Source organism: Anoplolepis gracilipes, chromosome 15 (assembly GCF_047496725.1).
Source record: "Anoplolepis gracilipes chromosome 15, ASM4749672v1, whole genome shotgun sequence".
In the NCBI taxonomy this organism is placed as follows: Eukaryota; Metazoa; Arthropoda; class Insecta; order Hymenoptera; family Formicidae; genus Anoplolepis; species Anoplolepis gracilipes.
Window position 1 is genome coordinate 6,140,139 of NC_132984.1, and position 17,977 is coordinate 6,158,115.

A 17,977-nucleotide genomic window follows, 5' to 3' on the forward strand; every position below is an offset into this window, starting at 1 on the left:
TTAAATATAAGATCGGACTATGAATACCGGCCTAAGTGACAAAAAAGCGTGAGTATCCACGCGCTTATTGTAATTTATGCTATTAATTGTCAGATATTCTGGCAGTTATAGCAGCATCGTGCGGATAAAATCCTGCCAGCATTTTGTTAGGCACATAATGCGTTTCTTCAAATTTAGAAAAATAGCGTCCTATTTCGCTATTATCTATCCACTTCGGTGTTGTTGTAGTTAAATCGTCTAAATATAAAAAAATGCAAATACAAGTTAAATTACTAAAATGAACTCTAAATAATAGATAAAATAAGTTAACAAATAAATAAAACAACTAAATTATAAAAAAAATATATAATTAAATTAAATTAAATTAAATTAAATTAAAATAAAATATAATATATAATAAAATATTGTTTTACAAGTTACAAGTTTTACAAAATATTAATATGTAGAAAAGGATGAGGTCGCACAATAAGCAAACATTATTTGAAATAAAAATGCATCTAATGATATTCATACCTTCGTCAACGTAACACATTTCGTTATTTTCATTAAGTATTATATAATATGTTTGCTCTTTATTACTAAAATCGCTACATATCCTTAATGGCAAAGCAGGCTCTGTTAATTTCTTTATGGAGAACTGAATATTACAGATGTCTGTATAGCGGAGCCATCCGACTATCACACCAGCAGAACTGTCTGTAGACTGATCATATTTCGTTTGTTGATGTTTTATTATCATTCCAATTGAAAATTTTACATCCTTCAATCTTGTATTTGATTTTTCTGTTTCGTTAACGTCAAGACAGAGCTAGAAAGTGTAAAATAAAAAATTAATTGACTTTATTCTTGCCAAATAATTGCTAAATGGACTTTTGTAGCAAATTTAATTATACACAGCTAATTAAATTATAAATAACTATAACATGTATATAAATGAATGTGTTATAAAGAAAAAATTTTAGATGTTATTATTATTATTTGTTAATAAAAAATACCTCTTTTAAACCAATAAGCCAGATGTATTCAAAATTCATTTCTTGCGGAGTAACCATCAAAGAGTTATTGTACCAGTTTGAAGTTATAAGTATATCAAGCATCTCCTGCAATATCTGAAAAAGTATATAACATGTAAACAAGGCACTAATTGCAAAGGAAGAAGTGAGAAGTTATATAATTTTTCCTGCCTACAAAACATGTATCATTCGCTATTATTTTTTATAATATTACACGTTCAACAAATTAATTAAAATGATAGAGAAAACATATTATGAGTAACTGCCAACCTCTTTAGCTGGTATTACAAGTTCTTCAGGACACTGTTGCTTGACAAGGCAATTCGGAAATTTGTTAAAACTTATGTTAAAGCATCTTATATTTTCTGAGTTATTCGTAGCACTGTGAACAATAAAAAATTATATGTGACGTGTGTGTATATACGATAAGACTAATATATTGAAAATCTCATAAAATTACTTATTTAATATTATACTTACTAATTTGGTTTCCAAAATATACATCTACGAAAGCGTGTTAGCTTTATTACATCGCAACGTAGACCAAGTCTCCTGGCCACACTGTGATATGTTATTAATAATATTATTTCTTCGCCATATTTATTTTCTAAAACCTGTACCAAAAATTAAAATATAATACAAATTAAAATAAAATACAAATGCAATATATTTATTAGAAAAAAATAGAAAAAAGAGAAAGAAAGAGAGAGTACTTTTAAGATATGACAAGCATATAGTCATGCTCACGGTATAGTTGCCTATAGAATTAAAATATATTATTATCTAAAATAACTTACATTATCTATACAGAAAAATTTCAAATTATTGCTTGTGGATTCGTTTGGTGTAAAGTTTAATGTGCCAAATATATATTCCTCGAGTGTATCCATAATCTGCGTTCCTTCCGCTTCGTTCCAATGATTATCATCGATGTTGTTATTTTTCCAATAGGACAAATTTTCAGCGGGCGACGAGAATATCGAATGGTCGGGATATTTTTCTTTTAGGCATTTTAATACTTCTTGCACAATGTTATCTAGTGATGCATTTACACACGAGTAATAAACATCCTTTTGTGATTGAAACCATTGTGCCACAATAGTAGCAGCACGTTCCAGAAGCTGTTCTCTTTGAGATTGTGCTTTAAACTTTTCCCACTTTTTCTTTGAAGAATATTGCCTCAGATAATGAAACATTTTCATGTAGCAATATCTTTCCGTTAGATCCCAATCAGTTCTTCTGAAAAATTTACATTACATTAACTGTGCAATAAGTACATAATTTTATATATAATGTTATTAGTAGATTTTAATTTGTATTAAACCTTACCGTGGAGAATACGCAATCAAACTTTTAAGCTCATCCATAAAAAAATAATTATTTATAAAATTCTCAGGTTTACAAATTATTTCATTTAAACGTTCATCTAATTGAAATACTTGATTAAAATTTACAAAATTATCTATTTTGTTATTAAAAGCATTGTCATAATGTTTATCAATTATTTGAGACAAGTAACTTCGTAATTGTTTCGCACATTTAATGCCCGTTTCCATAAAATTTGAGTATATTTTATCCTTCTGTTCGTTGTTTTCACCTTTTGTCTCATCTTCGATCTTTTCATTTTCCTTAGACATCTTGTCAAAAAGTTTCTTTGCAGAAGGCCACCTAAACTTATAATAACAATATTTTAATAAACTTTTGAAAATCACACACCAAACAATGCTATCTTAACAGTAATACATTTTTATAAAAATGAAATTTTTTATGTATATTATTCAAAAGTATCAATCAAAATATCAATTTTTTTCTATTACAAAAAATATTATATATATTATATATATAATTTTTTTTCTCTCGACAAATTTTAGTATTAAACAATAACTTTCTCTTTATAAATTTTAAATTGTAAATAATTAACTTTTATATTAAGATCATACATATTAATTACAAATAAAATAGACAAAATTTTATTTATATAATAGCCTTGTTACTAAATATTATATAACAAATTCCGTACCGCTCTCTCTATCTCACACACACACACACACATATTATATGTTTATATATTTATAAATTAGTAGTCGTTTTCTCAAATAAATTAATAAACTAGAAATAATAACATAATAAAACAAAATAATTAAATTATTAAAATAAACATGCAAAATGTTAATTTTTAAGATACATTTGTAAAAAGGCTGATAATTAAGCAATAAAATTTAACAAGTATTTCTTCTATTTTTTATATAATTCTTTCTTTTTATACAAGTTTACTGCTCAACGGATGTCAGACTCGCCCGCTTGCTCCCACCACCTGCTTTTATTGTCGTTGAGTCCCTTCCCTCAAACTTCTCCCTCGAGCAACCGTCTTTATCCGACACGCTATTGACTGATTTAATGATCTATTGATATATCTATTTATCGAGATATTATTCCTAACGAATTTCTTACACATTTTATATATATTTTTTTACTATATGTCATATTACTTTTATTAAAATTAAGGTAAAGCTAGGAGAGATTGCGTATTTTTAAGTTCAAGTAAATGAAATAAGATGGACGTAGAGCTATGTAAGGAGCAATGAGCACAGAGACTTTGATTAAATTTATGTATCAATTTTAATGGTTATTTATGAGTTATTGACAATTTTTTGCTGTTTTAATAAGAAATAATTCACCTATATATAAAATACAATAGATTTTAAGTTAATCTCTTATTTAGATTAGTGTTTTATGCACTTTTGAGTCTCTATAAAAATTTCTATGTCACATAGGTGCGCAATCTTTTCTATAAAGATCAATTGCGCAAGTGTTAAGCAAGAGTGTTTGCAAAATAATGAAATTATTAAAAAGAAATTTGCAAAATATATTAATTTATAAGAAACTATTTATTACTTTTTATTATATTTATTATTTTTATATTTTATACTTTTTTATTATATTATAAAAACGTGTAAAAAACGGAAAACCAAATAATAAAAGATACGCGTAAAACATAAATAGGGAATAATTAACTTTAAAAATATTTCTTTCAATTATTAAACAAAATAAATTTTATTTAATTTAAACTAATACATTTATCACCATTTTTATATTGTTGGTTAAAGCTTTATTTAATCTTTTCGTTTGTTTTATTATATAATATTATATTTTTAAACGTTTTATTTACTTTATTTTTATCGAAAATATTTTTTGTACTTTTTGCGATAGGTCAATGAAAGGTTACAGAAATAAAATTAAAAAAAAATTTTAAAGTAGCACATTACCTTTGAGAAAACTTCTTTTCCTGATACTTGTCGTATTTAACTGCCTTCTCAAATTGCGTACACGTACATCTGAAGTTATTAATGTCTTCCATGCTGATGTTTTTATAACCAAAGATGATCGCAATCATTTCTTCAGGTAAATCCATAATTGAACCCATTACGAAAAAATTTGGAATACAGAAACAAATATAGAGTATTTTCTGATCGTAACAAACTAATTGCAAATAATTAATTGATTCACTGTGTGATAACGTAATACAATATTCGCTGTTAACGTTTTTATGCATCTGTTGTCTTCGGGCAGCACAAATGAGTGACTACCGTATGCTACACAAGTCTCTCACACTCTATTCTTTTGGATTGTACACCAGATTTTCTTTTTTTGCTAGCAATGCTACTGCGCGCCAATGCTAGTGATTAGTGGAGAAAGAAACGCACAAATGCGCGTGAGCTTGGGACTCATTGGTAACTTTTCACATTTTTGTATGCGTTTTCCTTTCCATAGTATCCCGTGTGTCTGTGTAGTGTAGACCCGCAAATACTTTTCCCTACTATCTTTAGGCAGTTGTCACGTGACAAAAGAGTTGATGTAAAAAAATGACAACATGACATACGTCAATTTCTAATGCACGAGTTAGAAATTGGCCATATCGCAGGGCCGAAAATGAAATCGTAGACGTTGCCCGCGATATTTCAAGCCAGAAAATCTCGTATAATATGTAAAATATTTACATTAAATTATACATCGTTGTATTCGTTTCAAACAGTACTATAACTTTTATTATATCAAAATATCTACATTATTATAAAAAAATTATGCATATAGACGATATAGAGACGAGATATCGCGCCGAAGGTGTGCCGCGAGCTATTTCATCGGCCTCAGCGACTTCTCAAACTAACTATTGTATTTTAAAGAAGTCAACGGTCACAATATATACAGAAAATATTCTCTTATCTATATAGGGGAACGTGGGGTAGAACGGCACCGCGGGGTACGGTGTAGAGTCGATATCTTTTTACAGAGATGCTACCATGTCATGAAATATGTTGCAATTATTGCTATTAGGCGTCTATTTCTGCGTGCTGTTATCAATGATCGCAATATTTTTAGTTGAAAGTTGTTATAAATTATTTAATGCACTTGCTGTGCTCTCCGCGACTGAGTTGTAATTCTTCGATATATTTACATAAGGTAAACAATAATGAAATTCTATTTTTTATTACCGTAAATACATTTATGTTTTAAAATGATTTTTTCTTATTAATTTCATACTGTGTCTATGTAAATATTGATTAATTATAATTTTTTATATGATCAAAAGTAAATAAATACATTTTGAGGCTTAGTGAAATATTAGCCCACAAAATGTTGTACTTTTTATTTTTATACTAGAGAAAGAAAGAGAGTATACATAGATGCTGTCTTTCAAAATTAATACCAAAAATTATTACATTAAAGGATATTTTTCCATGTTTTAAAGAGAAAAATATTTATTATAACAAGAGAATTGTTTTTATTTATTAATTTATAGTTATCATTTAAATATACAAATCTATATTCTTATGTTCTATATATCATATTATAATATACAACTTTTAAGAAATTTTAGACATCAATGATAATGAAATAAACAAGTTTTGGAGGTAGTCCATTATACCCCTCATGAAAAGCATATCACGAAAATCTAGGCTTTCACTAAATCAATAATCTCGCCTATTTAAACTATTATTTTATAATAAACTTGTATTTTTTCTTATAGTAAATATTCCAAAGAATATTTTTAGTAAAAAAAAGATCGATTTATTTTGTTTTAATATGTTGAAAACTTGCTCAATGCTTAACGTTGGCCGTTCTACCCTACGTTCCTCTATTATATAATCTAATTTTTTTCTTACAACAAATGTCTGACATATTTTCTACTTGTATTTTACACATATTTTTTTTATCAACAACGTATTTCAAATATTACGAAAAAAATCAGAAAAGTTTTGTAAGAGTTTCGAAAATTTCTAAAGGGTTGATTGTAATACAAAGATGTAAAATTAGAGAATATGCAGGTAAAACCATAAAGTATATTTGTAAATATTATAAAGTAAGTATTTGTATAAAGTAAGAAATTGTTATTTCTTTATAATAAAATATTTGATCATTGACTCTTTTTTCCAATATTGTACATCTCTAAAGTTTATGCAAGAGACATATATGAAATACTAAGGCTTCAATACTTCTTTAGAAAATTTCTTTACATACATGTGTAACGTAAATCTTTTTAGAAGAGTTTTCTTTAAAAAAAATATTCTATCTTTTGGAAACAATTTCATTGACTCGAAGGAAGGCCAAGGGAGCTTTTTCAAATATACCTGCCTTTTGTTCCTTATATGTATACCTGGCGTTGAGAAAAAATGGAAATCTTTAATGAAGAATTTTCCTTTTTCTAGTCTTTTATACACAACGTTCAGAATAATTTTATTATTAGTCCTTTATTAACATATTTGTTTATCTGTTTATTAAACGATATAAAGTATACGCGACATAAGATATAAGACAAGCACAAATTTTATTTTGTTTCTCTCATACTTCATGCCACGAGGGCGAAGAGTCTGAATCTGGACTTTATTACACAAAAAAATAAAACATTAATAATATTATTAATAATATATTAATAATGCGCGTAAATGTTTTAACTTAAACGTGTAAACGCGTTTTCGTTTAAACGTTACGTAGGTATTCAAAAAAAGGAATTTGGAAATAAACGTTTCTAATAAACGCATATGCTAATTACACGTTTAAACGTTTTTTTTATTTAAACGTATAATAGCGAGCCTTAATTTCTACTAAATGTCAGCGAAAACTCATACAATTCCACTGGCGCGCCAAGACTTGAAAGAAATGTCTCTCTACACTAATGGATTTTATGCTCATTATGTTTGGTCATTCAACTGAAAACTGACCCTAAAGAAACCTGCAATAAATCTTACTTTGATTTACGACTCCTCCCAAAAATCTCATTACTGTGCACATCTCGATCTTGAATGGTAATTATAAATCACATTGATCACACACACATGTAGTTCGCTTGTTAAACTCTAATCAATTACAATGGATAGAAGACAATACTTTCACGGCTAGTACTCTCTCTCATAAAACATTCTTATACATTCTTATGATATTACATATAAATTATATATAACGATCCTGTGTCTTTCTTATCGAAAAGTCCGCTCTCGCATAAATTATATGAAAAACTTACCTAATTTGTTATTTATTTAGAAATTTTCATATAAATATAATTTTTATGTAAAAGTTATTTTTTATTCCAACAATTTATATTTTATCTAGCCTGTCATTTATAAACAAGATGTCACCTTGAACAACAAGAAGATATTGTGTATTTATTAACAAAAAAATTAACGTAAAATACATTATAAGCACAGAAAAAATTAAGGTCGAGGTCGTTGAAGCATCCTTTCCTATACAGGAGTTTTAACATAATATTTTGTTAATCTTGTAATTTTTGCTTATTGAGGAAATATTATTTTAAAAATATGTTAAAAATATTTTTTAAATATTGAAGTGTTATAATATGAGCTAACAATTTAAAAATATTTATTTAATATTATTAAATATTTGGAATGTGTATAATGCACACTTTAAAATGAACATTCAAATAATATTTCAAAATATTACATTTGTTGCTTACTGCATGTAAATTAAATATTTTATTGAACATACATTAATCAACTAACATTAAAGTACACATTTCTAACGTAAATATATAAAATTTAATTATTTCTTTTTTCGAAAAAGTAAAACAGAATCTTGTAGTATTTTGCTTATATTCTTTCTTTTATATCATACAACTGATGCAATAAAAGCATGTTTCAAATCTTATCCTACTTAACGGTACTTTTATATGTAATCTTATTATAAACTATTATCAGATTAGTATATTTATTGTTATTTTTTAATATTACTATTTATGCAATATTATAACGCATTCATGAAATTCGTAAATTAATGTTCTGCATGTATAAAAAAACATATATATAAAATTCGAGAAAAAAGGAAAGAAAAAGAGTTACTTATTAATCTGGTTATACTCTTTTTTGTATTAAAAATCATTTAAAAATTCTAAAACATTTTTAAATAGAATGTTGGAAAAAACAATAGAATGGTCGCTATTATTTCGTGTCGAGCAATCGAGAAGAACACAATTATACATATATGTATATCCATCTTTATTTTCACATCAGTTATACAGTGAACCATGCAAAATGCTTCTCTTATTAAATTCAAAAAATAAATTCATAATTAAAACATTAATAATTAATAAATTAACACTGTATACATTTTATCTTTCTCTTTTTTTTAGCTAATTATGACAGTAAAAACGCTATAAAATGTAAATACGTAAATTAAATAATAAAATTTACATTATAGATTACTCTCGAAAGAACGGAGATCTCGAGTTTTTTAGAACATTTTTGGAACATTCGCTAATTTTTCAAAGCAAGCCACAGCAGATTTAAACATTTTTTAATAAATTTCTGATTTTACAACAAAATATGCTTATTAGTTAGAATTATTATGACACACGAAACTAAAATTAAATTAAATAGATAAAATTTAAATCAATTGAAAAAAGTAAGAAAAGTTCTAACAGTTTTCTAATAACTGCAATATAAGTCTGACTTATTTGACAAATTCTTCCAAAAAGAGAAAACAATTATCGCGACTAACTGGTGACAATTATTTTTATTCATAACGTCAGTGAACAGATGTGTCAGTGAACTTTATCTGTTATTAGTCAAATAAATGGATTTTTAAATAATACTTAGTTACTACGATTAATTGAAATAATCCTTTATTTTTAGTGAAATACGCGGTATGATCATCAGCGATGACGCTTTTTGGTGTCATTTAAATGTACGCATTATGCATGATACCGTCGAGATGCACATTTTCTTTAGAAAAATCATGGAGACTGGTCTTTTCCAATAATTTTTAGACGCGTTTTTAATATATGATCAATTGGCAATTCCCTGTCAAATTCGGTAAGATCTGAATTTAACATTATTTCCGATTGGAATAACTCCATATCTATTTTCTTTCAAATTTTATTTGTGTCTTCCTGGATTGTTAATTTTTCAACTACTCCGGAAATATCTCTATTCATCCAGTTAATTCCCTTTTTAAAATATAAGTATATCAATATTTATAATTTAATTAAATTTTAAATTTATAATTTTAAATTTATAATTTAATTAAATTTCAAAAAAAAAAGTTGAGTGCCAACGGTACATGGTGTTCCCAAGCGGTCACCCATCCAAGTACTGACCATGCCCAACGTTGCTTAACTTCAGTGATCAGACGAGAACTGGTGCTTTACAACGTGGTATGACTGTTGGCAAGAGTAAGTTTTTCAGTTACTATGGTTATAGAGAATATTTTTTATAAAGAGCTAATATGTTTTTATCAAGAAAGTCTTAAATAAAAAAGTTAAATCTATTATTTAAATTGATTATATATATATCAAGAAATCTTATTGCGACTATATTAATTTGTAAATAATCATTTCTTCGTTAAATTTGAAACTTATTAAATATCTGTTTTTGTAATTATTTTATATACTGAAATATACCTAATAAAAATAATAAAAAAACGATTGTGTATGAAAATAAATATGAAAAAGGTATATAAAAAAATTTATTCTCTACATCAAGTAAAAGTCAAAATTCTATTTTCAGTTGTCTTAACTTGGTACGTGAATAAGATTATAAATAAAATCTAATTATAACACATTATTAAAAAAAATTTATATCTTATATCAAAAAAAGAATAAAAAAAGAGAATTTCGCACCTTTATTTTGAGAAAAAGGATAGCATTAGCGTTTGAGACACATATTTCTCATTTTATTATCTTAATGATCTCTTGTCACAAAATTGTATTGCTTGTATATTAATTTTTAATAAAGAAATTTATTATTAAATATTAATAATATTATAAAACATTGCCTGAAAGTGTATGTAAAATGCCAGATATATTAAGCTCATAGATTTTCTTCAATCCTTATGTCAATAATCATTATGTTAGCATTGTATGCTGTATAAATAATTGTGATATTTTATTTGCAATATCTCTCTCTGTTTTATATCTATCTTACATTTAATTCATTGTTTTATATTTCATATTTTTTTTTTCAGAGACAATATTGACGAAAATACGCTTTCAATTAACGATTGAATCTCTTTTACACAAAATATTCTAAGGCTCAAACTGAAAAAAAAAAGATTTTTTTCCAGTCCTCTCAACATATATGAAAGATACTTAACAATTTTCTTTGAATCGACCGTAATCACTAAAGAATATATTTGAAAGACAAATTGTGAAATTGCATTTGGTTACATCGTCACAAGATTACATCGTTACAAGATATACCGAATTTTTGTACGATTTTTTATTAAACTGGTTTGTTCGAGTCTTCAGAATACTTGGATGAACAATAAGAGTATTCTTTCAGAAATTTACAATTATTTTGATTATCAAAATTATCGGTTTTTAGATTCAAAAATCTATTAAAAATTTCTTAATAACAAATTAAATTTGGAATGTTAATTAAAATTATTTATGCTTATTGGGATCAGAACCCATGAAAAGATTGAATGCGTCTCTTCAAATTTAGAAAAATACCGTCCTATTTTGCTATTGTCGATCCTTTTTGGTGTCGTTGTAGTTATATCGTCTAAATATAAAAAATGTAAATAAAAGTCAAATTAATGATAACTAAGATAAATTATAAATAATAGATAAATAAGTTAACTAATAAAGTAAAATAAATGAAACAGCTAAATTAAAAAATATATATATAATTAAATTAAATAAAATTAAATTAAATATTGTTTTACAAGTTACAAGTTTTACAAAATATTGTGTAGAAAAAGATAAGGTCGTACAATAAATAAATATTATTTAAAATAAAAGTGCATCTAATAATAGGCATACCTTCTTCCACGTAACTCATTTCGTTATTTTCATTGAGTATTATGTAATGTGTTTGCTCCTTTGTGCTATTAAAATTTCTACATATTTTCAACGGCAAAACAGGCTCCGAAAAATTGTTTCTGGAGAATATAATATTACATGTGTCTGCATAGCGGCATCATCCGACTATCACACCGGCAGAACTGTCTGTAGGTTGATCATATACTCTTTTTTGATGCTTTACTATCATTTCAACTGAAAATTTTACATCCTTTGATCTTTTATTTAATTGTTCTGTTTGATTAACGTCACGATAGACCTGGAAAGTGTAAAGTAAAAAATTAATTGAATTTATTTCCTGTCAAATAATTACTAAATGACGTTTTGTAGCAAGTTTAATTATATAAAGCTAGTTACATTATAAATAACTATAATACGTATATATAATAGTATGTGTTATAACAGAGAAATTTAAGATTTTATTATTATTATTTATTAATAGAAAATACTGTTTTAAATGCATACTTCATATGTATCTAAATTCCATTTCTAGCGGAATAATCATCAAAGAGTTATTACACCACTTTGAATTTGCAAGTATATCAAGCGTCTCTTGTAATATCTGAAAAAGTATATAACATGTAAACAGGGCACTAATTGCAAAGTAAGAAATGAGAAGTTATGTAATTTTTTTGCCTACAAAACATGTATCAATCACTATTATCTTTAGGTTACACATTCCACATATTAATTATCGTTAAAATTATAGACAAAACATATTATGAGTAATTGCCAACCTGTTTAGCTGGTATTACGACAATATTTTCAGTACGCCGTTGATTGATAAAGCAATCCAGGACATTAAAATTTATGTTAAAGCATCTTATATTTTCTAAGTTATTCGTAGCACTGTGAACAATAAAAAATTATATATGATAAGTGTGTTTGTATAATAAGAATAAAATATTGAAAAACTCATAAAATTATTAATCTTATATTATATTATACTTACTAAATTGGTTCCCAAATTATACATATATGAGAACAGCATAGAAGCTTTATTATAGTGCAACCAAGTCTCCTAGCTACACTGTGATATATTATAAATAAAACTATTTTGTCACCAAATTTATTTTCTAAAACCTGTGCCAAAAGTTAAAATATAACATAAATTCAAATAAAATACCAATTAAAATGAAATATATTTATTAGGAAAAGAGAGAAAATTAAGGATGTTTAGTACCTATTTTTAAAAATATAGGAATTTAATAAAATTTGCACAGATTGTTCTGATACATGTTCAGAGATTTATAAAAAAACCTAGAGTTTATTCAATGAAGCAATCAAAAGTTATAAGGATTTTAATTTGCAATTAATTTACCCGTCGATATTATTATAAATATAATTATTTTGTGGATCTAATTATAAGTAAAAGTATTAATATAATTATAAATATAATTATTTATATAAATAAGTATAAATATAATTATTTCTGTCCTTTTTAGCCATTAAATTGATACGATGACAGATTTTCTATCTTATAAAAAACTTGAGATCGTGTTGATTTAAGAGCTAAAATAGATAAAAATAATAATAGGAATTTATTCAAAATTTGCAAAAATATAGTTTAAATATAGAGGAAATATTTGATCACATAATTTTGGTCAAGTACTGACTAGTTCAAAAGATATTGAATATAATTTTCTCAATTTCGTCCTATTATCCGAGATGGCATATTATTTATTGTGAAAACGTGGCAACATAGCATTCAGCTGAGCCTTCTTTTGACATTTTAAATAACTTATCTTTTCATCTGAAGCTTCTATATACAAACGTGTAAAAGCGAGAAGCGACTAGGCCTCATATGTCAATTTGCAATTTGACCAGCTTATGAAAAATTACCATGTTGCCACATTTCTTTCTTCTCGGAGAAATGACAAATTATTAAATTTATCAAAGAAATAGTTAAAAATCTTCTATATTTTGTCATTATTCACTATTATAATTTTTATTCTGACATTTTAAATTACTCTGTACGAGTAAATTCTTTTATTTTTATATTTCAAATTTTATGCTGTAATGTCGAAATCAAGGTACCGTCAATGATAAAAGTTTCTAATTATAATTTAAGAAACACGAAAATTCTCCGAAAAAAAGCAACAGAAGTTGGAAAATACATTTCTACACTCTAGCTATGAATAAATAATAAGATTTTATGCAATCTTTATAATAATCATATATTAAGATATATGAGAAAAGTATATATTCGTCAATTTCGATTACTTTTTGCTACGATTATAGGTACTAAACATCCTTAAGAGAAAGGACAAGAGAATACTTTTAAGGCTCCTGAGTACTCGCCGCGGAACTTCGATGTCGACGGTGGCGACATATAGTTCTGCCTCTTTCTCTCTTTTGGGAAATATGTCAGAAGCGAGAAATGATAGCCCAATTTATGTTGCGACGTAATTATTTACTACGTCGTAATTATTTGCTTTCTGCTAGTGTTGTGATGTGCAACGTATTAATGAAACGTGTGAAAATGGACGGCTGCCAAGCTATATAAGGAATAAACTGTGTAAAGTAACATTTTCCTCTTCTTTCGACAGCTGTCAAATCGCGTGTTTTTCCGCATTTCAAGGGTTCATTTCGGATTCAATTTAGAGTTATTTATCAATTGTCAGGAGAAAGGATTACCAGCCGTCCATTTTTACAAGTGTACTGAAGAGATTGGTAGTATTATTTCGTTGAAATATGTTTTTATTTACATGTCAGTCGCAACATAAATAGGGTGTCATTTCTCGCTATTTCTCGCTTATGATGTCACGATTTCAATATGGCCGCGGTGACTACTCAGGAGCCTTAAGATATGACGAACATATAGTCATGCTCACGTAATAATGTGTTGGCCAGAATTACAATATATTATTATCTATACAGAAAAATTTCAAATTTGCGTTTGTCGATTTGTTTGGTGTAAAGTTTAATGTGCCAAATATATATTCCTCGAGTGTATCCATAATCTGCGTTCCTTCCGCTTCGTCCCAATGATTATCAATGATGTTGTTATTTTTCCAACAGGAAAAATTTTCAGCGGGCTTCCAGAATATCGAATGGTCGGGATATTTTTCTTTTAAGCATTTCAATACTTCTTGTACAATGTTATCTAGTGACTCATTTACACACGAATAATATACATACTTTTGTGGTTGAAACCATTGTGCCACAATAATAGCAGCACGTTCCAGAAGCTGTCCTTTTTCAAATTGTTTTTTAAAACTTTCCCACTTTTCCTTCGAAAAATATTGCCTCAGGTAATGAAACATTTTCATGTTGCAATATCTTTCCGTTAAATCGCCATCAGCTTTTCTAAAAAATTTACATTACATTTACTGTGCAAGAAGTATATAAATCTATATATGATGTTGTTAGTAGATTTTAATTTATATTATATTTTACCGTGGTGATTGCGCAATCAAACTTTTAAGTTCATCCATAAAAAAAGAATTATTTATAAAATTCGCAGGATTATAAATTATTTCACTTAAACGTTCATCTAATTGAAATACTTGATTAAAATTTACAAAATTATCTATTTTGTTATTAAAAGCATTGTCATAATGTTTATCAATTATTTGAGACACGAAACTTCGTAATTGTCTGGCACATTTAATGCCCGTTTCCATAAAGTTAGAGTATATTTTATCCTTCATCTGTTCGTTGTTTTCACCTTTTGTTTCATCTTCGTTCTTCTCATTTTCCTTAGACATCTTGTCAAAAAGTTTCTTTGCAGAAGGCCACCTAAACTTATAATAACGATATTTTAATAAACTTTTGAAAATCACACCAAACAATGCTATCTTAACATTAATACATTTTTATAAAAATGAAATTTTTGTATGTATATTATTCAAAAGTATCAATCAAAATATCAATTTTTTCTATTACAAAAAATATTATATATATAATTTTTTTTCTCGACAAATTTTAGTATTAAACAATTTAACTTTCTCTTTATAAATTGTAAATAATTAACCTTTATATTAAGATCATACATATTAATTACAAATAAAATAAACAAAATTTTAATTATATAATAGCCTTGGTACTAAATATTATATAACAAATTACTTACCGCTCTCTCTATTTCAGACACACACACACATTAAATGTTTATATATTGATAAATCAGTAGTTTTTTCAAATAAATTAATGACCTATTAGAAATAATAAGATATTAAAACAAAATAATTAAATTAATAAAATAAATGCAAAATGTTAATATTTTGGATGCATTTTATATTTTTTTCTTTTACTATATATTATATTTTTTTTACTAAAATTAAGATAAAGCTGGAAGAAATTGTGTATTTTTAAGTTCGAGTAGATGAAATAAGATGAACATAATACTGTGTAAGAAGCAATGAGCACATTGTCCACAGAGACTTTGATTAAATTTATGTATCAATTTTAATGGTTATTTATGGGTTATTAAGAATTTTTTGATGTTTTAATAAGAAAAAATTCGCCTATATATAATTGTAAATACAATAGGTTTTAAGTTAATTTCTTATTCCGATTAGTGTTTCATGCACTCTTGAGTCTCTATGAAAATTTCCATGTTGATTATATAAATGCGCAATTTTTCCTATAAAGGTAAATTGCGTAAGCGTTAGGTAAGAGTGTTTCCCAAGGATTTCGTTTATATCAAAAAGAAAAAAAATATATATATTTAATCAATCAATTTCAAAATTAAATAAAAATAAAAAATGTTTTGTTTTTATTCTATCATTTATTTGAATTTTACATAAGAAATAACACAATATAAAATAATAATAATAATAATTATTATTATTATCATCATTATTTACTTTTTGTAGTAAGAAAACAATTTCTATTTATATTAATACAATTTTTATTTTCATCATTATTAATATTATTTTTATTATTATTAATTTTATTATTAATATTAATAGTGTTATTATTATTATTATCTTTATTGTTATTATTTATTTTTTATAATAATAAAACAATGTCAAATATATTTTGATGAAAATAAGTAAAATTTACATTTGTTTTCAAATGAAAAATAGTCTCTCAACCATATGCAATCTCTCTTACCTACATATGCAATCTTATCTACCGATTAGGAAGAGATTGAGCAAAATAAAATTACAACAAACAATTACAATATATTACCTTAATAAATATGAATTGGAATATTGTCCACTCAACATGTTTAGCATACCAAAGAGGATACATTTGCGAGGTGAATTAAAAATATTAATAAATATTAACTTATAGTGATTTTTTTCTGAATTGTGCTTAATATCTTATCTTATACATTTCTTTATTCTGTATTGTAAAAATGCGAAGAAAAACTTGAAACCAAACTGTATTGACATTATTGTCTTACTATATATCTCACCCACTTCCTTTCTTTTTCCACATCATTTGCTTACTTTTTTATATTTATAAAACGTTAGTTTTTTTATCAAATTATTTAATAAACTAGAAATAATTAAATTATTAAATTATTAAAAAGATATTTGCAAAATGTTAGTTTATAATAAGAAACCATTTATTACTTTTTATTATATTATATTTAATACAATTATATTTTATATTATATTATAAAAACGTTTAAAAAACGGGAAACCAAATAATGAAAGACACGCGCAAAACATAAATTGAGAACAAGTAACTTTAAAAATATTTCTTTTAATTATCACAGAAAATAAATTTTATTTAATTTAAACTAATACACTTATCACCGTTTTTATATTGTTGGTTAGGTTACATGTGTTTGCAATAGGATAATAAAAGGTTACTGAAATAAAATTTAAAAAAAATTTAAAAGTAGCACATTACGTTTGAGAAAATTTTTTTCCTGATACTTTTCGTATTTAACTGCCTTCTCAAATTGTGTACACGTACATCTAAAGTTAATAATATCTTCCATGCTGATTTTTATAACCAAAGATGATCGCAATCATTTCTTCAGGTAAATCCATAATTGAACCCATTACGAAAAAATTTGGAATACAGAAATAAATATAGAGTATTTTCTGATCGTCACAAATTAATTGCATATAATTAATTGATTCACTGTGTGATAACGAAATACGATATTCGCAGTTAACGTTTTTATGCATCTGTTGTCTTCGGGCAGCACAAATGAGTGACTACTGTATGCTACACAAATCTCCCACACTCTATTCTTTTGGATTGTACACTAGATTTTACATATCCCAGATTTTTTCGTCTTGCTAGCAATGCTACTGCGCCCCAATGCCAATGATTAGTGAAGAAAGAAACGTACAAATGCGCGTGAGCTTGGTATTCATTGGTAACTTTTTACATTTTTGTATACGTTTCACTTTCCACAATATCCAGTGTGTCTGTGTAGACCCGCAAATACTTTGTCCTTTTCCCTATTATCTCCCGACAGTTGTCATGTGACAAAAGAAAAACGAATATGTCGGAACACATTTTCTTCTACACATGTACCTTTAAGATAGAAAAAGATAGAAGAATATAGAATTTCAGGATATCGCAATCTTAGATTTTTAAATAAAAAGAGACTCAGGCGGTAATATTAGAGAAACAATTCTGTTATACTTGTGTATTTCCTTTTTTAACGGACGGAACTAACAATAAAAAAGCTTTTAAAAACTACCCACAGTGCGTTAAGGCTCCTGAGTAGTCACCG

The 17,977-nt window shown here is 26.1% G+C and overlaps 1 protein-coding gene, 1 non-coding gene and 1 pseudogene across 2 annotated transcripts; all 3 read right to left on the reverse strand.

Annotated features, from left to right (window-relative positions):
* Positions 1 to 33: 33 nt before the first annotated feature.
* LOC140674181 (F-box only protein 21-like) lies at positions 34 to 4,674 on the reverse strand. Its single transcript, XM_072907556.1, has 8 exons — positions 4,280 to 4,674; positions 2,343 to 2,681; positions 1,811 to 2,252; positions 1,494 to 1,627; positions 1,284 to 1,395; positions 996 to 1,109; positions 514 to 808; positions 34 to 237 (listed from the first exon to the last, which is right to left on the reverse strand). Exons 1-8 carry the CDS (start codon positions 4,564 to 4,566, stop codon positions 83 to 85), a joined length of 1,878 nt encoding a protein of 625 aa, XP_072763657.1. The 5' UTR covers positions 4,567 to 4,674; the 3' UTR covers positions 34 to 82.
* Positions 4,675 to 9,572: 4,898 nt separating this feature from the next.
* Positions 9,573 to 9,692, reverse strand: LOC140674319 (5S ribosomal RNA). The gene has a single exon (XR_012048182.1). It is a non-coding gene; the product is annotated as a 5S ribosomal RNA (ribosomal RNA).
* Positions 9,693 to 14,180: 4,488 nt separating this feature from the next.
* Positions 14,181 to 17,291, reverse strand: LOC140674182 (uncharacterized; annotated as a pseudogene).
* Positions 17,292 to 17,977: the final 686 nt, after the last annotated feature.

Bases quoted from the DNA above. Each gene is read 5' to 3' on its own strand.
- LOC140674181 (XM_072907556.1), bottom strand. From the start codon at position 4,566: ATGCATAAAAACGTTAACAGCGAATATTGTATTACGTTATCACACAGT. The intron at 809-995 runs GTATTTTTTATT...TACACTTTCTAG, and splicing joins GGCTTATTGGTTTAAAAGAG to CTCTGTCTTGACGTTAACGA. The intron at 238-513 runs GTATGAATATCA...TTTTATATTTAG, and splicing joins AATGTGTTACGTTGACGAAG to ACGATTTAACTACAACAACA.